The 25,401-nt window shown below is 37.8% G+C and overlaps 1 protein-coding gene across 21 annotated transcripts in view; it reads left to right on the forward strand.

Moving 5' to 3' along the window:
* Positions 1-25,401, forward strand: part of LOC105928199 (calcium-activated potassium channel subunit alpha-1) — a 164,195-nt gene that overhangs the window by 108,479 nt on the left and 30,315 nt on the right. For 6 of the 21 annotated variants that reach the window (XM_036141917.1, XM_036141909.1, XM_036141915.1 and 3 more), the window contains exons 10-19: positions 983-1,093; positions 1,210-1,315; positions 1,411-1,493; positions 3,221-3,290; positions 3,937-4,092; positions 4,427-4,536; positions 4,894-4,962; positions 5,714-5,800; positions 7,062-7,138; positions 22,747-22,840. In XM_036141917.1, coding sequence (XP_035997810.1) covers positions 983-1,093; positions 1,210-1,315; positions 1,411-1,493; positions 3,221-3,290; positions 3,937-4,092; positions 4,427-4,536; positions 4,894-4,962; positions 5,714-5,800; positions 7,062-7,138; positions 22,747-22,840 — 963 coding nt within the window. Of the gene's footprint in view, positions 1-982; positions 1,094-1,209; positions 1,316-1,410; positions 1,494-3,220; positions 3,291-3,936; positions 4,093-4,426; positions 4,537-4,893; positions 4,963-5,713; positions 5,801-7,061; positions 7,139-9,432; positions 9,442-11,844; positions 12,019-17,573; positions 17,607-22,746; positions 22,841-25,401 lie in introns of all 21 variants that reach the window. The other 15 variants (XM_036141916.1, XM_036141907.1, XM_036141906.1 and 12 more) reach the window with 6 other exon arrangements.

Raw genomic sequence — 25,401 nt, forward strand, 5'->3', positions numbered from 1 at the left:
GAGACAGTATTATGTTGGGGGAGGTTCTTCAGCCTGGAAAGCTGGCTCTACAAAACAGTGACTTAAGGGGAAATGTATGCCACACTTTCCATATGTTTCTTTGTAAGTAATTTTAAAAAGCATAATTTTCCTTCTACTTAATTCTGCATTATTTTCTCTCTGTTGTCTGTTAGTCTATCACATAAAATCCCAGTAAAACATTGCAAAGATAAAAGATTGTGGCTCTAATGTAACACAAACGGAAATGTTCAACCCTTTTGCAAGCATTCCAAGGCATTGTAGCTATTCTTATATCAATGTATCAAACCGACTAATAAACCAAAGTCACAAGTTATTGGTTTATTAGCATGATACAGTTTCTAATAACGCATACCTTTACCCTTAAATATGAATGAATATTTACAGTTAATATGTCTTTGTTCACTAGCTATTATATGCTTATTCGCTGTCTTCTTTATTTCTACCACTGTTGCTTTTCTGTTTTCCTGAAAGTGTGGATTGAACTGCACTGTGATTCTGATGTATTCTGTACTCTCTGCAGCATTTTAACATCTTTTTCTTGACATATTGAGCTGTGATATGCAGTATTTATTTAAAATAAACATAAGAGATGACCATTTGAATGATGAATGAAGACACATATAAATAAGGGCAGAGCTAAAATGTATCTGGGTTCTTTATGTGAAGGGAGGTGGGAATGAAAATAAACTGTGTGCTGATTTTATAATCTCCATCTGAGTAAAACTGATCCGTTATAATCTGCAGCTGAAATCCACGGTGCTCTCTGACCTCATTTAGCCCGCCCACTCATGATGAGAACATACAAACGTCCTTCCTATAACAGTTAACACATAGATTTGAAATCAATACTGAAATTCCATCACATCCCGCTCATCTAAAATAAAAAAAAAAACGTTTTCTTTTCTGATTTTATCTCTTGCTGCCTTTTAGTTTTATTATTGTTCTGCCCCTCATTTTCCAGGCACATCGTGGTCTGTGGTCACATAACGCTCGAGAGCGTGTCCAACTTTCTAAAAGACTTCCTACACAAGGACAGGGATGATGTCAATGTAGAAATTGTTTTTCTCCATAAGTGAGTGCAAAACCATTTCAATGTAGCAGATATCCTCTTGAAACATATTATATAATAAATTCAGTTCAGAAATGTATCTGGTTGAATTTACTGATTTAATATTTTCCTATTCTCAGTATTTCCCCTAATCTTGAGCTGGAAGCCTTGTTCAAGCGTCACTTTACCCAAGTAGAGTTTTACCAGGGGTCTGTCCTGAACCCACATGACCTGGCCAGAGTCAAGGTAACAAATAATCCTTCTTCTGTGTGCATTTTGCTGTCAGATTATAACATGTATTACAGATAACTGTGTGTTTGCTTTGTGCAATCTTTTTCTAGATTGAATCAGCTGATGCCTGCCTGATCTTAGCGAACAAATATTGCGCCGATCCTGACGCCGAAGATGCATCCAACATCATGAGGTGTGCAGAACAAAAGCTGGCTTCTTCACTGTTTCACATTTTCTTTCCTGCTTTGGACTTTTTATTTATTTTGTTAGATATCTTTTATACCTGAAGACCAAGTGAGTTTTGTGGGAGGAGTGTTTTTACAATTTTTTTTGATAAATTTAAAGTTATACAGTTTTACTGTTGACGACTAAAACTAAAAGTAAATAAAAATAAAAAATGTAGAAAGTTGTGCTTAAATAGCTTTGATACTTTAAATGAAGCTGTTAATTATTTACATATATTGACTTAACTGTACATTCAGTATGTAAACACACATACAGTGATCCTACAGAACAGAAGTTTAAACAAGCTAATAATAGACATGACTTAAAATGTTGTGTTTTTAAAGATACGTTGAAATCACTAAGTTGGGGTCTATATAAACTGGAACTGCAATGCTTTGATTTTAATTCCTCGTTAATGTAGCCCCACCGTCCCTCTGTTGCTCCAGTTCTGGGGTGTTTCTCAGAGCAACTTGTTTTGGTGCTGTCTCTTTAAATCTAAAGGAGGTACTTCACACTCCCTCCAGATCCACTACACCCCATTCGGCCATTTTTGTGCTGGGAGACGGTGTAATGAATTACGTGGGTTAATACAATAACTAAACATTTTAACTTATCCATGTGTAGCTTTGGCGTCCTTGATCTTGGACTACAAAATAACTTCAAATAAATGAATAAAAATCTTGAATTTGCGAAATTAGTAAGCATGATAAGCTGGAAGTCACTGACCTTGTTTAGCAGCTCAGGAGCAAATAATGTGACGTAATTGTTCAAAAACATAATGGAGAATAGAGAAAACTAAACGGCTGGAAAAATATGACCCAAACAAAATGGAATGTTTTCTACACAAAATGTATTTTAAGGACTAAAAAAGTAGATTTTTGTGTGATATGCTCTCTTTAAAAAGTCTTTTTTCTCAACAAAGGGGCTATGTACGTGTAATTTTCACTCTCTGTAGGCTAGAGAAAATCCACAATCAATGATAACTATTACTTTAATACTTCATTGAAGTTGTATCATCATTTCATGCTGAAAAAGATCATTTCTAATGTATTAATAAAAAACCCATGGTTAATAAGATTCCTGCCAATAACGGGTATATGTAAATCTGACCAGCATTGTTTATCGATAACTTAATCAAAATGTTTAACATCCCAAATATCATTAGAATACAGTGAAATTAGGAGTATCTTAGCTGCGCAACACTAAGCTTTTATCGTTTTATTGTGAATAAAATACCAATGTTTAATCAATGTTGTCTTTTAATTTAAGGTAAAAATGCTGGTAAAAATATTTATTGAGCTCCAATTGTTTTTAAAAATTTTATAAAAATAAGTGTAGTATTTTACAGCTTTAAGTTCAGACATTATATATGGAGAGCTGTTTTATTTAAAAGTAAATATATCAATAAATACTATTATCAATAAATGATTATAATAAACCTACATTTGCTTCAATTAAATATCTTAAAATGTCTAAAAATACTCATTGCCACTTGAATTAAAACAGGGATGGCTGTACTAATATGCAGGTGAGGCAAAAAGCCAAAAATATTAATTATACAATGTGCAGAAAAATATAGGGATTATAAAATCTGATTACATGTACGGTTCTTCAAAGAAAACTATGCACCTTTTGTGTATGTTATCCCCTTTTTGTCAATGCTCCAACTTTCAAGTTCCTTTTGTCTATTATCAGGGTAATATCCATCAAGAACTATCATCCGAAAATCAGAATAATAACGCAGATGCTGCAGTACCACAACAAGGTTTGTATTCATCTTACTGTATGGATTTGTTACAGCTGTCTGTAAATATTTTGAAGGTATATAGCCACGTTATATGCTTATAAAAAAGACCAAAACCCGTTTGATCATGATAAAATACGGTTATATTCACCAAGCATCAAACTCGATAGTGTTTTGATGGTCTTTATTGAAGCTAGATAAGAATCCAGCACCGGGCACAATGACCAACATTTTATTATGATAAAATACGTCTTTTGTTTTTTTTGGGGCTTTTTCGCGGCTCTAGTCGTCCATTCTTTATTTTTTTCGCTGGGAGATGCTAATAGCCGTTAGCTGCTTCCTTGTTTTGTCTCCTGCTGCGCATGTCCAGTGTGCTACTTCCTATTAAAAAATAAACACAAAATGCTTTATTTACTAACAAACTGAGCAAAAACAAAGCGTAAAACGGCAAAATAATAACTAATATGCCAGCAGGACATGATAATCTACAATAAAAACTTTGTATGACACCAGAGTGAGCTACTGACATATACATTTAAAAAGTCAAGTAACGTGGCTATGCACCTTTAATAGAACCAATGTTTCTGTATGTGAATGGTTTAACCTTTTTCATCTTCCTAAACATATGTGATAAGTAACATGAGTAAGAGTTTTTCTTTCCCTATAGGCTCACCTTCTGAACATCCCAAGCTGGAACTGGAAGGAGGGAGACGACGCCATTTGCCTTGCGGAGCTGAAACTGGGGTTCATTGCCCAGAGCTGCCTGGCTCAAGGCCTGTCCACCATGCTAGCCAACCTTTTCTCCATGAGGTCCTTCATTAAGGTACCCACAGTTAAGATTCATCCATCTGTGGCTAGAAAAATGATAGGAAGAAAAGAAATGCCAGTCTCTGCATGTGCAAAGCTTAGACATATATACATCAAAATACCTGGGCCTTTAACTGAATCAAGGAAGTTGATACACGCCTCAATGAATATATAAAAAATAAAAACCTTGAATAATTTTCCCTTACTTCCCAGCCATGCACTTTGTGCTGGTCTATCACATAAAATCCCAATAATATATATAGAAGTTTGTGGTTGACAAAATGTGAAAAAGGTTGTTTGTATTTTTGTTGTTTGCATTTTTGTAATGAGAAAAAGCTTCTTTATTGCAGATAGAAGAGGACACATGGCAGAAGTATTATCTTGAAGGAGTAGCCAACGAGATGTACACAGAGTACCTGTCAAGTGCTTTTGTAGGGTTATCCTTTCCAGTCATTTGCGAGTAAGCACTAACAAATTACCTTTCTTTTCTAACTTCTGTTTTGTTTTTACCTACTGCTGGCATGCAGGTAATTTACACATGTTGTATTTAGGGTTGCGTGCTTTTTTAATCACAATATTGTATATTTCATATTAAATAATAAAAATGAATAGTTTTATTTACCTCTACAATAAAAAGGCTACACCTTTATTTACTACAAGTTTTCATGAAGGGTTTAGCATTTAAATCATAAACCTTTAGTCTACCTCTATTAAAGCTTACAAGCATATGAAAATATCTGTCATAAAAAGTATGATTATCAGTAAACTACGGATCATTAGCATCTCTTTGATCTAATTTTATTATTATGTTTTGCAGACTCTGCTATGTGAAGCTGAAGTTACTGTTGATAGCTATTGAGCACAAATCCGATCAGAGAGAAAGCAGGTAAACCGGGGGTGCCCACGCTGGACTGTTGGTTATTTCAGTTAATTCTTTAATGCAGCGTTGGATCTTCTCTTTGAAGTTTCTCCATGCTTACCTCACTGTTGCAAACATATCAGCATCGCTGATATTATGATGCCAAAAAAAAAAGTGCAAAAGATTTGCTCTCATGTGAGTGCATGTCTGTTTTGTGATCCCTTATGGCCAGAGCAGTTAACATGAATGAGAGAATTTGATAATAAGAGTACATTCAATCCAAGCCAGATCATTCTCCACCAAAGTTTGACTTAAACACTATTGTGGTTGAAATTCAGCCAGTTTAAAAAGTCTAAAACTCATATGGTTGCTGCTTCGGGTTTGCATGCAGAGGTAGAAACACCAACTGGTTCATCTTTCCAGCCTGTTACCATGCAGATATACTCAGTTAGACTTAATCTTCCTCATTTTCATCAGACACTGAGTTACTTTTCAGAAGCAGTGACACGTTGTATCAACGAGCTATACTGGTACCAACACATTTGTATGTAACTCATGTCTTAATTGGTTAATCAGGAGGCTCAGTCGTCCACAGCAGCTGTCCACTAGCGCTGCACGCTCATCCAGTGCTACTTCTAATTTTAGATCAGGGAACTCAAGCTATGCGTCCAATTACAGCAATAACGGTAGCAATGGCAGCAAGTGTTCCTTCTGCCAGTTTGGACTAAATTTGGACAGATCCTGTGAGATACATTTTTTTGCTTTATTATCCTTCCAGTACCCTGATCAACCCTGGAAACCATGTGAAAATGCAGGAGGGGACTCTGGGCTTCTTCATTGCAAGTGATGCCAAAGAAGTAAAGAGGTAATTAGAGCAGAGAATCTAATGTGTCAAAAAACGAAGTATCCCAGTTTTCCTTTTACTTAACTGAGCTCTCAGGACCATTAACATGTTTTACATCAAAGATAAAGTTCTCTCAAAGATATAAAGTAAATCAAATAGCAAAACACTAAAATTGCCTGCAATGTAGTAACTATTCACCTTTAAAAAAACATCAAGGACCAAGTATAGAAACAGTGTCCACACACAAAAATCACAAATACACCACTTTCATACATAAACTGGCATGTTTTTGTGCCACGTCATAAATGACTTAACTTGGGAGTAGAAATCAAGGTTGTGCACGACTTTCCATTTCATAAGGGTGCAGACTTATGATAGAGAACACATGAGTGCAGCAGAAATAAACTGGAGAAGTGTTTTTAGGAATGTCTACTGTAGAATCATTTCTGTTTTTAAGCGAAGTGCCGCCCTATAACCTAAAGTCCATGAAGTGGTAAAGCTTTCTTGTCGTCAGATGTCAGACAAAAATCTATCTTCAGCTTAGAAGTATTTCAAAAGGTAAAAGCAGAACAAAACGTAAAAGGAAAAGGAGAGGAAAAAAATTGAGATGAAAGAGCAAAAGTTGGTTCAGTAAGAAATGTTATTCTCCCAACAAGCAAACCAGTGACAAAAGACAACGAGTTACCCCTGAGTTTTCAAAGACACACTGATATCTTTTATTTCAAGCAACACACCATCATATCCTGTTGAAAACTGCATTGCCTTTCATTTCAAACACTTCTCAGTGCAGTAAACCAAATGTTTTTCATTTCCTATCTTGTTAAACAGCTGGGCCAAGCAAAGACATCCCCGACACATACACTTTAGGTTATCCCCTCTGAGCATGATGTAATTGGCCTTTCGGATTAAGACGTTCACAGTTGCAGTGCACTGATAATTCAAACCCAGGTCAAACTCACTCAATGTTACAAGAATGTTAATTATGGTGTATGGGTTATGTTACCGTTATATTTGTAGCTGTTTTGCTTCTGAGTGAAACATTACTAATATGGTGAGATCACTTAATATTTCAGGTATTTGTGACATTAAGTATTAATCTAATTATCAATTACTCCTTGGCTGGCAGTGATATAAAACTGTTTTCCAGCTTTGTCTGTTGTGTTCAACAGTTCTCTTTATTCACTCATCTGCCAATTGCTTTGCCAGTTAAACAGAAAGATCGGCAACATTTAATTAATCCTGTCTCCCTTCAATCTTAAATCTGATTGTTGCTCTTTTGCAGGGCGCTTTTTTACTGCAAGGCCTGTCACGACGATATAACAGATCCCAAAAGAATAAAGAAATGTGGATGCAAGAAATGTAAGTCATCATACACTGAAAAGTGTCTGATAGTTTAACTTTGTAACATTTTCACACAGGCTAAGGCGAAGGTCGAATTAGGTTGATATTTGTTTTTGTCATGCTGCAGCTGCTGTATTAGGTATTTGTTTCATAAAACCCTGTAATTTCTTTCTTTTTTTTCAGCTACAGTACACATACCTGCGCTCTTTATAATCCCCCCTACACCATCAAAACTACCGCAACTGCCTTCAGGTGTCTCCTTATGCAGAAAGTTAACCTTTTAGTAGCAGAATGTTTTTAGATGCAGTCCTTCACATTTTGTGGCAACTCTGGTAAAGATGTGTAAACAACCTTCATATAAAATTCCTTCTTTTATTTCAGTTTCAGGGTCTCACAGAGAAAGCAATTTATGAATGCAGCCGTAAACTTGGATACATTTATTCAGTGGGGGGAAAATTCGATGTTAAGAAAAAATTGGTTTTAACAATGTGGTCTGTGGCACAATCATTGGCAGCAGAGAGAGGGATCTTTGATCATTCCACGGCACAATCTCTCATCCAGAGTCCTGGGTCTTCTCTTATGCTTAGTTATATTCAGTTCACTATAATGCTTAAGCCAAGAGATGATTTTGTGCCTGGTGACCCAACGCTATCCTGTTGAGACACTCAGTGATGACCCATTTTCAGCAACCAGGCTTTTGATTTAAATTCTCCAGGTATTTCAAAGAGTCCATGATGCTGTGTTCTCCCAGGGGATTTGAAAGTAAAACAGGTCCAGGGCATCACAGATCTTACTCTGTACTTAACACTGGGTAAGCAGGAAAAAACGTCAAATTGGTTTCATCTAACCAAAGCGAATTTAGAGGTTAGCAAAGTTGGCTTGAAAAAGGAAAATGTTTTTTTTTTTTTGTTTTTTTTTTTGGCAAGCCACCAGTTGGCATGTAGATTTGGCTTCTAATGGTTGTTACAGGAGGTGGTGGTCCTAAGATGCTATTCAGTTTCAGTTCTCTAACAGCAGACACAGCAGTTCTTTAACATTTTTTTCTCCTCACCATCCAGTTCATTCTGCAAGGATGCAAATGGGTCCAAGTGGAACCTTGTTTGTTATGATTCTAATTATTGTAACTTTTTAATTATTGCTCTAACTTTAAAAACAGCGAATGGGGCAATTTATTTAAGCCATTTCCTTACTAATTAACATAAACACACATCTGCTTGAAAGGGAAGTTCTCTTGTCTCTCCATGTTATATTACCGGAGAGATTGAAAAGATTTTAGACAAACCTTGAAGAAAAATGACCCTCTGTGTCACATTTTTACACTCCAGAGGAAACAGGAAGTCATGCCTAACTAATTAAAAAACACGTTGATTCCATTGTAAAAATACATATAAAAGAGCAAAAGTTGCAGTTACATCTATTCTACAAGAGTTGCAAGAGTTCCTAAAGTGGCACTGGTTATTTTGTTCAAACAACAATTTCTTAATGTAATTTTTATCCTCTGAATAAAAATGCATGTTGATGCAGCAATTTAAGACATTAATATTTGATAAATAATATAAGACATTTTATACATCTTTACCCGAGCTACCAGGAAGTGTGAAAGGTTCTTTGCATTGTGTGGGGAATTTGGATGAACTGAAGACGTACATAATTTATCACTTTTAGCAGAGTCAAATTTATTTTTTAGAACCCATGCAAAAAGAGCTAATATTTACCAAAGTGCCTTACAGCCAACTCTTGCTGTTTGATTTCTCAGGAAAACACTAGCTTAGCACACAAGTTTAAGGAAACGCAATATTTTAGGGTTTCCATCTAGATTAAAGTCTTTTGAATTAAGTTTAATTGTGTCTTCACTGCAAAAACGAAACTAAAAAGTAAAGTTTTCTTGAAATTAGTGTATTTTTCCTTGAATTGAGCAGCTAAATAAGACTATTTGCCAATGGAATTGTTAATATCCTTAATAATTACCTGCTCAAATCAAGGAAAAATACACTCATTTGAAGAAAATTTTACTTACCTTTAGTTTCCTTTTTGCAGTGTTGTGTTAGTTTTTGATCTGGATGTTATTTTCTGTTCCATGTCATATATTAGCTGTGAATAGTGTTCCTCCATGTTGATAATGCTGACATGTTAGCAGACATTGAGACTATTGTCACCACAGATAGCCGGATAGATCCTGTTATAGTAGACATGGGAAAAGGATCATGTTGTTATTGTTCCTCCTTATGACATTATTGCAACCAACACATAATTTTCAAATGTTATATATTCTTTCCTTGCTGCTTGGGGGGAAAATTGTAATCACTTTCTAGTGATATATTGTGAGTAATGTGGGTTTGTTTCTGCTACAAAGTAACAGCCTGCTACTGGTGCCACAGGCTGTAGTGACCTGTTTGAATGCATTGTGAATGTTGCATGTACGGTGGATGTTTGCTGCCTGGACCCCCCGTCGTTGTTGTGTGTTGCTATTAAACTGGCATTTAGATAAATGAGAAATATTGTTAATATGTTTAATTTAATAACATTTTACCCCCCCCCCCCCCCTTAAGAATTTGTATTTGAGAAACAATTAATGAATTATGGTAACTCTGCAAAGTTTAGTCAGTAATTCTTTAGCTCACCACAAGGTGTCAGTACTGACCAAGAAATAACCAAAGGGATATTTTTTTTTGGTAGTGATAAAAGCCATTTCACACTTTTACTGAAATTATATGTATTTGAAGTCTGGTCTGATATACTGGTGCATCTATAAAAATGATTACAATGTAAATCTTTTCATTAATTTTATTTAAAAAGTAGCTCATATGTTATAATGATCCATTATATACAGCATGGCAATTTTGACAATTATGGCTTATAGATAATGAAAATTAGAATATTGCATAAAGCACAGTAAAAATGGATTTCCACGCGGAAATGTTGGCCTGAATAGTATGTTCATGTCCGTATACATGGACAAGTATGGACATGCATACATGAAGAATATACATTAAATCATTTGGATAGGGCTTGTTGTGCTTAACTGCATCAATGCCATGTAGCATGGAAATAAGCAGCCTGTGGCATAATAGCCCCTCCACCTTGTCTGGATTGTTGCCTCTGATGACTCTCATCTTTCTCTTGACAATAAGCTGTAGATTCTCTGTGGGGTTTATGTCAGGGGACTTTGCAAGTCAATCAAGCACAGTGATGTCAGGGTCATTAAACTAGATGTTGGTACTTTTAGTAGTGTTGGCAGGTGCTAAGTTCTGGTGGTAAAGGTAATCAGCTTTGCCATGAAGCCTGTCAGTAGAGGGAAGCATGAAATGAACTTACATTTCTTGGTAGAAGGCTGCACAGAATTTGGACTTGATAAAGCACATTGGGGCACCAATAAGATGGCTCTCTTAATCATCACTGCCTATGGACACTACATTTCATACAACTTGGATGTTGTGCCTCTCTAGTCTTCCTCCCTCTGGGACTTTGATTGGCAAAAGCAACACAAATTTTTCTTTACCTAAAAATAATACTTTTGGCCCACCGGGGAAAAGTCCACTATGTATTGTCCGTAGCCCAGGTAATGCATTTCGGACGTTGCCTCTGTTTTATGAGTTGCTTCATGTAAGGAATGTGACAATTATAGCTTATATCCTGGGTCGGTCTGTGAGTGGTAGCTCTTGAGGTACTGAGCTCAGCCCAAGGCAATGTCTTGTTTCCCCGACATTCTTGCTGCCAAAATCCGCTCACGGCTGCAGCCATCCCCTTTGCTTGTGCACCTTTATCTACAGTTTTACCTCCACTTTCTGATAATATGTTTGAATATACAGCACTCTGTCAATAGCCAGCTTCTTTACCGTAGCAATGACCTTTGGTGAATTACCTCCCTTGACTAGGATGTCCATAACGGTCTGCTGGACAACTGTCAAGTCTGCAGTCTATCATTGCGTAGTCCATAACAATACGGATTTTTATTAACTGTAAGCCATAATCATCAAAATTAAAATGAAAAACACACTTATATCACTCTGTGTGTAATACATCTACATAATGTATGAGTTGCCGCTTTTCAGGCGAACTACTGAAGTAGAATAACTTTGATATTTGGATAAGCATGAGCCCCCTGTGACCCTGAAAGGATAAGTGGGTATGGACGATGGATGGATGATATTCTAATTTATTGAGATGCACCTTTAAGGAGTATTCGTATTTATTGTTCAGTACATCTTATTGAAGTCATGTCAAAAATAATTTGTGGCCTTATGTTGATTTGCACAACTGTTAGAACCTCTTATTTTTAATTTCTGGATGTACTGAAGTGTTTTATTTTTGTTTTGCTTTTGTGAAACTGGTACATTTCCCTTACGTTTAGTCACAGAAGTCTGCGCTGTTTTGATTTGGATTAAACTCAGACTAAGACTGATAACATTTTCTAAGATATGTGGTGTCTCAGCAAGTAGTGAGCATAAGCTTGTTGGGGTCATGATTAGACGAGGGGGAAGGGGTGAAGGCAGGAACTATATTGTTCCGTTAGGCTGTAATTTAACAATAATCAGAATGAAACAAAAAGTTTATTTACTTTTCAATCAGACATTTTAAATCTTGTATACCAAAGTCGAACATGTACATACCAGCAAAACGTTTCCTGTCCTGCGCCATGTCTGCCTTTGCCCACTTCTCCTCCAGAACGACCCGTCCACATTAACCTGCTCTTCCTCTCCTCTCGTCACAACCCATGACTGTAGCCAGGATGCCCGCCTTCAAGAGAATGAGACTGGCATGTTGCTTTGATCGCGGCCGCTCCAAGTCGGAGCGCTCTTGCATGCCGGTTAATGTGCGTTGTAACTTGGACTACCCTCATCGGGACATACCACTCTCTGCTCTCTCTGTTAATGATTGCTCAGCCACTATACGTGCCTGTAAGTGGTCGCCGTGACGTGTGCTCTACTTTCTGCTCTGTGTTGGCTTTGCGGTGTGTCTGCTGCTTTCTGCTCTTTCTGGCCTCAGCTGCTGTGTCGTGCCTTTCGAGAACAGGTGGTTCCGGTCAGAAGTACACATACATTTCTCCGGTCATAATAATTAGGGCTTTGAATCATTTTTTTAAAGCCGCACATTTTTCTGTTGTGGAACAAATTTACAGTGTGCAACTTTAATGTGTTTTCACAACCAGACGTAGATGCAAAGGTCTGAATTTATTGTAGATTTTCCCTCCGCACTTATTCAATTACACATACAGGCTCAACTATATGCATACCCCCCCACTAATATGTCAGCAAATGCCCCCCATAGTGATTTTTGGTAATTTGATAGAACTGATCCAGTTCATTTAACTAAGCTGGTTTCTTGGCAAGCACTTGTCTTCCAAGCACCATTCACAAAATCTTAACTGAATTGATGTTGTGGCCATTACGGACTCTTAATGTCTGCCTGCTTTATGCATTCCAAACCTAGTTTTGATTTATGATCATCAGTTTCAGCCATATAGCTGTTTATTTAATTTGAGGTTGGGTTGCACAACCCCATAGGTTATTGGTGTTACCACCACATTATAGGTTGGTGTAGTGTTAAGCTGTTGAGCTGTAACTGGTAGGATTCACACCGTTATTCAAACACAGATGGTAAAACAAGAGGCTTGAGCCATGCGTTGTTCCCGGAATGTCCCTGAACACTGTTACCCTTTCTAATGAGGTAATGTCTTTTATTCAGAAGGTTTAAATTTGATTCTGCCCAGCTGATGAATAGATCCATGATCCCAAACACATTAAAACCTGGTTTTGGAATAAGTAAAGCTGTCTAACTTTAAGCAATTGAAATGGCCTTGATAGAAACCCTATATAAAATGTAGGGACTGTGCTGAAAAGCAAGGTCTGTGCCAAGAAAGCAGCCAATTTAGGTGAACAGTACCAATTCTTATAAGAGAAACAGTCGAATATCTGATCAAATTTACCAAAATTAGCGGGGAGTTGCATATAATAATTCAGCCTGTAAGTATAATTTAAAATCTGTGTAGATTAGAGAATTAGACAATAAATACAAACTTTTGCTCCCGATTCTTGTTCATAAAATGCATTCCCATAGTTTTCCTAATGATCAGCCCACCCTGGAAAATAAACGATTTAATAAAATAATTAAAAGCCCAAATGAATGACTTTTGTGCTTGATAAAAGTGTGTTTGGACTCCTGACCAGAACTGTAGCTGTTGATTTAGCCTTTTGATTGTGTTCAGTCAGCTGGTGCTTTTCTTCCCCTTTGCATTGTCTCTTTAAGAAGTGATTTCTCTCTGTTGCGAGGAATGATGACGACTAGTTTAGAAACTCCAAATGTTACCTTTGCCTAAATTAGATGAACAGATAAAGCACTTTTATCTTCCACCAGTTAAGGTTTTGCAGTGTGAACAGTAATTGCTCCTCCAGAGGAAGAAACAGCATTGTCTCTGCAGCATAACTTGAAATACATACACAAACATTTTTCCTTAAAAATGCTGGAGAAGTTTTGCTCAATGGTAAGGAGTAAGGTAAGGATACTGAAGAGAATTTGTTCATGTTGTTTTCTCAAGAATAACCAAAATAAGATACATTTAATTCAAATACATCACTAATCCGCCGTGCAGAAACGAGTAGACAGTCTAGGATTAGATAATATTACGAGTAGATGACAGTGACAATTTGAAACGGGATCTGAAGAACACCTGAGGGGAGTTCCTTTTAGGAGACTTCAGCACATATTGAGGTTAATGTTGTGGGTTTATTAAATTAGGATGAAAAGCTCTGAGGGTAAAGTCAGCCAACACATTCAGCAGACGAACCGGTGCTGCGTTGGCTGGATGCGCTTTCTAGCTCTTAGTTTCCTAACCCTGAGTGAAGTGTACAGTAAGAGGATTGGAACAGAGCTGGATCTTAGGTGGAAGAAGGGAGAGTGGCACAGCGCTGGATTGCATTGAATTTAAAAGAATTGATTTGAACTGAACAGGAATTCTTTATTCAAGTGTGATTTCCCCCCTTCAAGCCTTAAAGGGGCGGGGGGTTGTTCTGATGTATGGCAGCAGACTTACAGAATGTGTCTGGGGTTTTTAGAGCAATTTGCTGGAAAACATTTTAGACTGTCACGCTGTCTTAGAAAAAATCTCCAGATCAAGGACCATTTTGAGTGGAGTCGAGCTTCTTTGGGCATTTCCACCCTTCGGCGTGTCTTCCAGGGCTGTTTGCTGTGAGATTCGCCTGGCCAACAGAGCTCCGGCATGGCTGCACATCCGCTGTCGACACGGTGCGCAGGGCACACAGAGCGAGGCCTTATGCGGCCTGACGTGGAAATTATGTTTGCATTTTCATTTTTGGAGTGCTACCGGTTATCATGAAACTCAGCCTGACAGTTCGTAACCACCAGGCAAGCCAAGTTGCCCCCACTCTCCTCTGCGGTGCTCTGGTTGTGGGACAGATGCTAGCCTGTTAGTCCTGTGACTCTGCTCGCGCCCTCCGATTGCAGGCGACAGATGCCAGGACCAGCAAGGTCCCTGTTTGAACATCGCTGTCACCATCGTGCCTTAAGCTCAATGTATGACCTTTATTGTGAGCAAGGGGTCGAAATAAGTCACTAATGAGCAAGTGTGGGATTCATGCACACAAGAAAGTGACTCACGGAAAGTTCTGGGCATTCATGCAGGTTCTCATAGGAAAATCTGAGGAGTAGAGAAAGGATTTGAGAAACATTCTGAGGATTCTTCTTGGTAAAACTAAGCAAATTATCGAATATTAACCCCCTTATAGTTAAAACAGCTGAGAAAAATAACATTTTAGTTACAGCTATATTACATACTGTTGAAAGTGAAGCTTCTTTATGATTTAATTTTGCTCAAACCCTTTGGGAAAAGGTAATATTTTTCTTATCATTATATTCTTCATTATTCATTATTTGTTTTTTATCAGAATTATTATTAAATATAAAAGCATCGAGGACACTTTCACCTTTATAAAGACAAAGTTTAAAGCTGTAAAGCCAAACAATAACTCATATTTGGGCCAAAGGCTAAAAGAAACAAATTAGCTTTACAACTGTAGATTAATTTCTACATTTCTTTACTGCACAGACTACTTAGGCTTATGAAATGGATTAAAGTTTATGGATTCGTAACATATAGATTCATGCATTTCAAGCCAATTAAACATTTATTTTCTGAATAATAGTAATCACTCAAGACTAATAAAAAAGCTTAATGCAGAAATGTTATATTCTAGCCTACACAATCATAGGGAAGACTGCTGACTTGACAGTTTTCATGCAGACAGCCACAGACACCTTGTACAAGGAGGGTAAGATCATAGCTAAAGAAGATGGCTTTTCACAGACTTCTGTTTGTAATCATATAGTTGGAAAATTGAGTGGAAGGATAAAGTGTAATAAAAAAAGGTATACAAGCATATACTTGTTTACCTTTTAAATATATATTATTTAAAAGATCCTCATCATCAAACAGTGCAGTCTAGTTCAATTTAACATTCAAACTGGTAAAAAAAAAAAAAAAGGTGGCAGCATTCACTCCTCCTGATCCAAGAGTATTTTCCCTATGATAGAAAAGGTAGAAATAGAGCAAAAGCTTTAATAGCTTAACTATGCTTGACTGGCCTGCAAATCGGCATGATCTAAACCCCAAAGAAAATGTACGAGTAAGATGAGAGTCACCAGAGCAAAAGATCCAGATCCAGATGAGCTAAAAGCTGTTATTAAAGGCAAAGCTTGGCAAAGTTATTTGTATGGTACATTTCAGTAACAAAACAATTCAAAGTGCTGTACATGAACAGCACATACAATAAGAAAACATAAAGAGGAAAAGCTGCAGCAGGTTAAGTTGGACTACATACTTCAACATAAAAATTTATAAGGAAGTAACAAATAGTTTTTTTTTAACCTTGATTTAAAAGAACTCAGGCTTTCAGCACTTTTACACTTTTCTGGAAGTTTGTTCCAGATAAGTGGAGCATAGGAACTAAATGCTGTTTCTCCGTGTTTAGTTCTGGTTCTGCAGAGCAGGCTGGAGCCAGAAGACCTTAGTGGTCTGGAAGGTTGATTAACTATGCTTAGATAACAAGTCTGTAATGTATTTAGGTTCTAAACCATTCAGTGATTTATAGGCTAACAGAAGTATTTTAAAGTCTATTATCTGAGATACAAGGAGCCAGTGTAAGGACTTTAGAACTGGGGTGATGTGCTCTACTTTCTTAGTCTTAGTGAGGACGCAGGCAGCAGTGTTCTGGATCTGCTGCAGACCTGTGAAAACACCGTTGCAGTAATCAATTCTACTAAAGATGAATGCATAAATTAGTTTTTCCAGATCCTGCTTCAATTCTGGAAATGTTCTTCAGGTGATAGAAGTCCGACCTTGTAATTGTCTGTAGATGCTTCTGGTGGTTCAGGTCTGAGTCCATCCCTACACCCAGATTTCGGGCCTGATCGGGGGTTCCTAGCTGAAGCAACTGAAGTCGTGTGCTATCTTTTGATCGGTCCTCTATCAGTCCAAAAATGATTACTTCAGTTTTGTTTTTACTTCAGTTTTGCTGCAGAAAATTGTGGCACATCCATGAATAGATTTCTACTAAGCATTTACTCAGCGCTTAAATGGGTCCATAGTCCTCTGGTGACATGGTGATGTAGATACCATGGCTTTGTTAACACCTCAGCAAAGACACATGCTGTTTGCTTCCAAGCTAACAGCATAATGCTGCACTAATTACTCCATAATGAGCCTTAGCCAAATATTAAGAACATATACTGTACAGTAAATGTTGACAGTTCTGGATTTAAACATTTTTTATTGGTCTAATCTATAGTCTAATTATCAGACAAACTGAATTTTTGGTTTTCCTGAGCTGTCAGTCATTGTCTACAAATTTGCCTTAAATGAACGATTAAAGTAAAAAATAATATAATACTATAAAAACTCACAAACTAAAATTCTGTAATAATTTGTTTTTCCAGGCCCATAACATCTGGTCTGAAATATAAAGACTTCCTCAGCTTTCTCAGAAAGATGCAGATTTTTATGTGCCAATGTGTCACCTGTCCTCAGAGGATTAATTATCACCACCAAAATATTTTATTTTGCCCGTAAATAACCTAAATAGATTTTGTTTGTTGGTTTGTTTTTTGCTTGCTGCAAGTTTACAGTTAAGTCAATTAATGAATTATCTTTAATAATTGACATATAACATGATCTAAAAACAAGGATAAACCTTCATTGTAAAATCTCAGCTTTGACTTTGAATTTTATTCATATTTTTAAAATATTATTTTTTTTTTCCATATAAATGACCTCTGCTTTATTTCTTCTCTCTAATTCTTGTTGTCTTCAAGGTACATTTATGGATTTCTTTTCAGTGCCTTAAAAAAAAAACTCCTTCAGTTTGCTGTTTTCATTTTTAATTTGCCTTTCATTGTCTTCTGTTTTCCCCTGTAACCTCTCATCCATCTCTATTTTCCTCAGCTAAAAATAGCTATAATGGATATATCAAATCAAGTAAGTGTTGGTTTCCTCTCTCTCTGACGTTTCTCTCTAACACTTCCACATGTGCATTCTCAACTGTCGCCACCTGAGCTGTCTCTAACCTGCTGTATTTCAACTGTCTCCTCTGTCACCATCCATTTCTGCGTTTTACTTTCAAAGCCGGAGGAAAAGGTTTCTCCTCTGCCGGGTGTCGGCACTAGGGGGTGCCGTCGCCGCACTGCAAGTGTGGATACATAAAATCACCTGATCAGTTCAAAAAGTAACAAAAATATTCCAAATAGATATGTGTTTAAACCTCAAAATGGCATTTTATATTTTGAAATTATCCCGCCGGCAATAGTTAAAAAAAAAAAAATAACAATGAAAGTACGGATTGATGTAATATTTTGGCAATTTTTGATATAGCCATCAGGCAAGTGTCATCCACTTCACTTCGAAAGGATCTGTGCAGCAAATCTGCCACATTGTGTTGTCCTGAAGAAGTGCTGCTCATGTTTGACATGAGGCAGATATATAGTGGAGGTCTGAAACAGGGAGGATAATCTGCTAGACAGCTGACTGTTGGAATAATCATCTCTTCTCCAGTTTTAGCTCCCAGACATTTTTTTCCCCCCTTAACTTAAATACGCATTCCTCTTCTCTCGCTTTTTTCTTCACTAGCTTTACCTCCTTTTATCTGCCGTGGCTGTTATAATTCACACTGTCACCTCCTTCTTCTTGTGGCACAACAATCGCTAAAGCACCTGAAAGCAGGTTTATTAATTCATGTTTATAATAAATATCAAAGTAAATGTCAAAAAGAACATTTCATCGGTGGCGATGTGAGCTGGTTAAGTGGCGTTAAATAAAAATGAGGTTTTGTTCAATTATTCAGATATTAGCATTATTGTGCCAGAAAGAGTTACCCACCCAAACCAGTGATTGTACTTTAATTATTAACTTATTTTATTAACACACATACTGAAGGTCTTATTGAAGTCAGTTGAATCCAGTCCTACCTTACCGTGCCTTGCAAAAGTATCCATTGCTCCTCAAACTTTTTCACCTTTTGTTCCGTGTTTATTTTGCATTGTATTTGATAGATTAACACATATTAGTGAGGAGAGCAGTAGGAACAGACTACATAAATGCTTTCCCCATAAGGAACCTGAAAAGTGTAATGTGCTTTTGTATTAAGCCCCCTGGATCAATACTTTGCAGAACTACTGTTTGCATTAAATACAGCTGCACGGTTCTTTTAGATGTGTTTGTACCAGCTTTCCATATCTAGAGATTGAAACTTTTATTCTTTCGCTTTGCAAATTAGCTCAAATTCAGTCCGATTGGATTAAGACCATCTGTGAATATTCATTTGTGACCATTGCCCAAGCTTTGTTCTTCTCTACAGATGAAAAGCAGGGCCAAAACATGATTTTGTATCACCTTAGGGATGATGTGATGAGCACCGTTAGTTCCTCAGAATCCATAGCATTGTGGACACTGAACAAAAAGTTCAGTTTTAGTTCCATCAGACCAAAGCCCCTTCCACATGTTTGTTGTTTGCCCTGGATGGCTTTTCTTTCAACAATGTGCTTCTTGCCACTCTTCCATAAACATTTTTAGATTTCTGGAGTTAACTGCTAATAGTTTGCTAAGTACAGATTCTTCCACCTGAGCTGTGGATCTGTGCAGCTCCTCAAGAGATACTACGGACCGCATGGCTGCTTTTCTGACTAACACTCTCCTTACCTGGCCCATCGTTTTAGGTGAGCGGTCATATTTTGGCAGGGTTGCAGTTTTGTCTTACTTTTTCTGATTATAGCTGACTGATTAAACAGAGCTTTATGAGATGTTCCAAGCTAGGGATATTATTTTAGAACATAACCCTGTGTTCCTTGGCCTTTATGATGTTGCTTTTTCAACAATGTTCTTGAACATTGAAGGAGGCATACAAATGCAAACTCCCCTTTAAAAGAGAAGTGCAACATGTTCCTTCCTTTTCAAAATCAAGCCCTACTTTGTGTTTAATTGTCACATAAAATCATGAAAAAAAAAATACTCTGTATAAATACAAGTTGGTGTAACTTGACAAAATCTGAAAATGTTTAAGTGTCATTGATACTTTTCCAAGGCACTGGATGTTTTACGAAAAAAACAAAAAAACACCAAAAAAACCCACAAAACTGCTGCTAAGAAAAATTATTTGATTCTGTCTCTAACAATTATGTCTCTAAAATCCAATAAAAGATAATGCTGTTTTTTGATTATGTAAGCTTATTTTAAAAAATGCATTGCGCATCTGTTGATTGTCGCTCCTCTTCATTTAGCAGTCGACAGCAGCCCTGTAACCCGGCCTCCACCTTTTCAGTCCAAATCAGTTAAACGGAACCATGTCTCAGCCAGCATGGTCTGTAGGGGCCCCCACAGAGTCCTTGCTGTCCCCGTCCCCTTGGTAAACAATCGCAAGGGAAGCCTACTGCCCCTCAGTAAGCCCTCCGCCCTGAAACTGACCCTTGTGGGCTCCAGAGACCTGGTCCAGGTCGGCCAATTGCCAGGGGTGGCAGAGGAGACTCGCCGACTTCAGCGGGCCCGAAGCCTGCCAGTGAAGTACAGATACCACCCCGGTCACCCCAGTATCACCACACTCAGTCAGAGGCAGAGTAAGAGCCAACTACCCCACCTCCCTCCCACCCTTGCTGTGTTTGGCAGGCCTGTGTTCAACAACAACACGACCAAAGCATGTGCTTGCCAGGCTGGAGTGGCTGCATGTGAGGCATTCTTTACTAATGACCCAGCCCGAGCAGCTGTCAGCTGCGAACATTAAATATTGAACAGGCTGAGCAAAGATGTTGAAGGGCCCCGAGTGTTGGAGCATCCCCCTCCACTGGAGGCCCCGTGCACTTCCACTTCTTTCCATTATGGTGTCAGTTTTAGACTTGCTATCAGAGCTGGAAACCATGTGTTCATCAGCAGAGGAAGCGTGATCTTTGAGACTTTATTAATTTTAATGAAAGCGCTCGCAGTTTCCTCAATTGTTATAAAAGAAAAAAAGCAGATGGGAAAACATATTCACAGCTTTAACCATCGCTAAAAAGATACTCAAGTGTGTCTTTAACAGCGTTAACACCCCATAACAAGCCATTCCTCCTGAACGGCGGCTGTTAAAGCGTCAGTGAAACAGAATCTCTTGCTCCTTGTGTTTATTTTCCTGGCGACTCGTTCGCCCCCCAGAGCTGTGATATTACCTTGTGAAAATATTTTCATGATTACTCGACCCGTGGGTAAAACGTATCCTTTAGTCTCGATGAAGAGCTCAGCACGGTTTGGTGAAGTGATAAAGACAATGTCCGAGAGGCATCTCCGCTGTGCATAAATCACCCTGGCACGGGGGCCAGCCTAATTACATGAGCCAAGGGCGCCACTCCCACGACGAAGGAACACTAGACATTTAGAGGAGATTCACTACTGGGATGAAGTCTGCATCATGGTCTGCTGCAAGATGCTTAATATTTGCAGATTTTAAATTAAAACAATTAAAGCATAAGTGACGTATCACAAATAAGCTGTTTTCCTGCAATGCTAAAGTATGACAGTATACTAAAAGCCTTTTTTGTACAATGAATAATTATCTCCCTAAGTAAAAACTAAAGTTTCTGCCAATAATATTATCAGCAAAAAAGCCTACTATATAAATTATCATGCAAAAAATTTAGAAAACCATTAATTGTTCTTGAATTCTTATTTCCTAAAAAGTCATACTTTTCTGTACTGAACAGTTTATTGGATGCTTTTAACAAAGCTTACATTACCCAGATACTAAAGTGTGTGCTCAACATTGCCCTGATACTAAAAATGTTTGTATTATCATTGATTCATTAATTAGATTTTCTTTGTCAAGCAAGTATTTATAACATATTTGCTCAATTACAGCATGTTTACAAGTTAAGATACAAGTTAAGAGCTAAAGAGGTAGAAGTCTGTGAAACTTGTATCAAAAGAATTATACATTTGGCCTTAACATGTTAATACTATAGGGGTGTTGGAACACATCCAGCTGAAGAGACAAAATGTTATATGATATTAAAGTCATGACAATAAAACACGACAAGTTTAGCTACATATTTAACATATAAAATATGATTTTATGTTTTACAAAGAGTAAAAGTTTCATGATTCACAATTTTTGGTTTTAAAGAATTATTTAGTTAGGGTTTGATAAATCCATATATTTTCTCATTTTAAGGTGGTCCTGAAGTGCAACAAAAACACTGAAAATGCTCTCTGTTGAGTTTTTTCCCCCGAAAAGAATAAAGGTTTCCTAAATCTCAAACTGTGTAGAATAATCTAGAATTATGCATGTCCATGGGGATGATTTTAAATTATCAGCAGTCCAGATTTGTTAAAGAAAATTTGAAAAAGAACCTTTTATGTGGCATCAGACGGTCTCATTAGCATCATTAGCAGCTAACAGTTAGCGAGTTGTTGTAATCTCACAGTGCTCAAAGTCGTTTTTATCTTGTCTGTCACTGTCAAGTACCCAAAACGTTGCCAAAAACTATTTCAAATTAATGAAAGAATCTTTAATGGTCAGCCCAAAGGGAAGTCTTCACCAATCGACTCTGTCACGCAACTCTAGGTCTACTTCCTTTTTACTTCAGATTATGATAATCAACCATAGCTACATCAGTGTTAAGGTAACCTCCTTCATATCTGTGGCCCATATTGATAGGATAAACTTTCTTTTGCAACAGCTAGATAACACTTTGAGAGACTTCTCACTTTGATGAGAAATATTGTGGCGCTTTAACAACACTAAATCTCATGGCACAAGATCTCTTGCCACGCCCACTGTATTATTTAAGTTGATTATTTTTTTATCTCGATAACAGCAGCTCTTTGGTTCGGCAGTCGGCATGAGGGTTCATGATGGCACTGTTGCATGTTTGCATCTCCAAACAAATCCATAAAAACTACCTGCCATTATTTCCTGTCTGCATTGACTGTTGTCTGTCCTTTCCACCTTGTGACATTCCAGCCTGTTTGCGTACCGTCTCTTTAAACTCACTTACTTCTGTATGTGCTGAGTCGTTTCTTTATCTGTTATTGGTGTGAGATTTACCTTAGTTCTGATAATCCCTCCTCCTCCTCCTCATACCTTTACATTGTGTTTCAGTTGAAGAGGACCAACAGACAGCTCTGTCACCCAAAAAGAAGCAGCGTAATGGAGGCATGAGAAATTCTCCAAACTCCTCGCCCAAGATAACAAGGTATGACACCGGTATCTGATGGAGAACATCTTAAAAAAACATGTTCTGTGATCCCCGCCCACCACCGAACCCCTATATTGCTTAAAAAAAAAAAAAAATTCAGACTTGCAAATGCCACACGGTTTCATGTGACACCCAGAGACCCCAGCTCCTAAACAGGTCTGGCACTAATGACAGCACCTAGCAGGGAGAGAGGCTCTAAAGGATGGATAGCCCAAGGCTATTCATCTATTGTCGGATCCCTCCAAGGTCTTTTCAGCACGTAGGGCCACAGATGATATGTATCATCACAACCAAAGGCGAATTCAAATGCTACCTTGCTTTTATCTTGTCTCGTGAAATTAAATCAGCGCTTATTGATCTTGACTTAAGATAATGCTGTTATTCAACAAGAGCCCATTACCAGAATGATAATAGTAGCGCTCATTGTCATTAAGTGCCATGTTACAAGGAAGCCATGCAGCAGGGAGGACCTGCAGACTGATGAAACTGAGGTACAGATGAAATTTCATTAGAAGTGACAGATGACTTTATGTTAGCATCAGCTAATATGGCTGCTACTATATGTTTGACATTTTTAAACCAAGTCCTCATGTCCGTATTATTCAAGCAAGATAAGGTGCAGGTTGTTAATAAGCAAAGGTTAGAAAAGTGACTTTTATTGTAAATAAAGGTATTTATATGCATTGGTTAGCACTTCCTTTGATCTGAGGCCTCCAGTTTTTCACGGTGGTTCTTTGCCCCCTATTTGATTTGCTTCAAAGAGGCGTCCAGGTTAAATCGCTGCAGGGGGGTTTCCAGACCCTTGGGTTACAAAAAGAAAAAAAAAAGAAAAACGTGGACTTTTCCAGCACTATAGCCATCAGCCAAAAATAAACCCACCAAACCGATCCATCTACTTACGAAGCAAATCCACAGCAATACAGGAGGATGTGTTATCCCACTGCTGTCTGCACACTGGAGAAGGGTTTGCTGCAGTTGCCTAAGGGATACTTCATTGTAACAAGTGCTGGAAAAAAAAAACATCTGGGTGTGTACTATATCAAATGTGTTTTTTTTATGGGACCTGGGGCCTCATGGCCCTTGTAAATAAGTAATGATCAACAGATTGACTGTGGGTTTTTGAAGAGCAACCCTTTGTCAGTTTACATGATGGGAGGGTTTTCAAAGACTTTCCCAGCCCTCAATGATTGCTTAAGCTTTAGTAAGACAGAAAAAAAGGATATACATGCTCCATGCAAAGATCTTGAACATTGTTTGCACCCCCCCCTCCTTGCAACCACAAATTTTAGTGCATCTTATTTTATGTCTCTACCGGAGACCTAGAATTTTTTTCCCGTTTTTTTTTTTTTTAAGCAGAATAGATCAAGCTCCTTAAGATTGGATTGGAATTCTCAAATCTTGCTGGAGATTCTCAATTATTGTCAGGTCTGAACTTTGACTAGGCCATTGTAGAACATGAAAATGCTTTGATGATTTGTTTGAAATCTAAGCTCTACTCAGTCTTTAACAAGGTTTCATCCTAAACTGACCTAAACTAAGCTCCACCCATCCGTCCATCATCTCTGCCTAGTTTCCCCGTTGCTTTGGGAAGAAGAGTGTCCTCACAGCATGATGCTGCCACCACCACCTTGTGTAACTGTGGGGATGCTATGTCAGATTGAAGGGCTGAATAGATATGCACACCACATTTTGTATACATTTAGCATCTGAGAAATACTTTTATTTTGTCGAAACATTTAAACCCATTTATCTTTTGTCACAACGATACGCCAGGTAGTGTTGGTCTCAATAAAATACATAGAAGCTTGTGGGTTTAATGTGCCAAAATGTGGAAAGGTTTAAGAGGTATAGATTTTTGTTCAAAGCACTATAATTTGGACATTCACCTCCTACATCTTGCTCACATTTCATTAATATTCTCTAAAAGACACCTTACCTTTTTATTTATAGTGATGTTGAATTCAGTTTTATTTTCATTTTAAATGATAATTCAACACAGGTCAGTTGTTGAGTATGAACCTTTAAGACTTACGCAGATAAGAAAAAAACAACAACATCTGAGGCGTCACAAACCCACACTTATTTCCATGAGACAGTTTCGCTCCCACTTCCGGCACACTAACGCGTCCCGTCTGGAGCGTCCCAATGACGACCTCACTGAAATTAACACCCCTTCCACAGCCTCCTTGATGGGTCATAAGACACATCTAACTGTGGCATGTCAAAACGTGTTTGGTCACATCGAAGCGCCTTGACATACACGTCATGTCTGCCTCTGCACTGCCGAGGCAATTGGCGGTGTAGGATAGTGACAGGCCGTCATGGCTGACAGTGAGCGATAGCTATCCTGGCAGAGCTCAGCCTCACCAGTCATCTCTGCAAGGACAAACTGAAGTGACAGCGGCTCCACTGAGTGAGTGCTCAAACATTTGACTTTTGATGAAATATTTAGCCAAGGTGTAAAACCTTTAAGTGCTTTCATTCATATTAGAATCAAATTAATCTGAGGAGACAAAATGCATTCAATGAATTATAACATCTGGTTATGCCATTTTCTT

The sequence above is a fragment of the Fundulus heteroclitus genome, chromosome 10 (genome assembly GCF_011125445.2).
Source record: "Fundulus heteroclitus isolate FHET01 chromosome 10, MU-UCD_Fhet_4.1, whole genome shotgun sequence".
In the NCBI taxonomy this organism is placed as follows: domain Eukaryota; kingdom Metazoa; phylum Chordata; class Actinopteri; order Cyprinodontiformes; family Fundulidae; genus Fundulus; species Fundulus heteroclitus.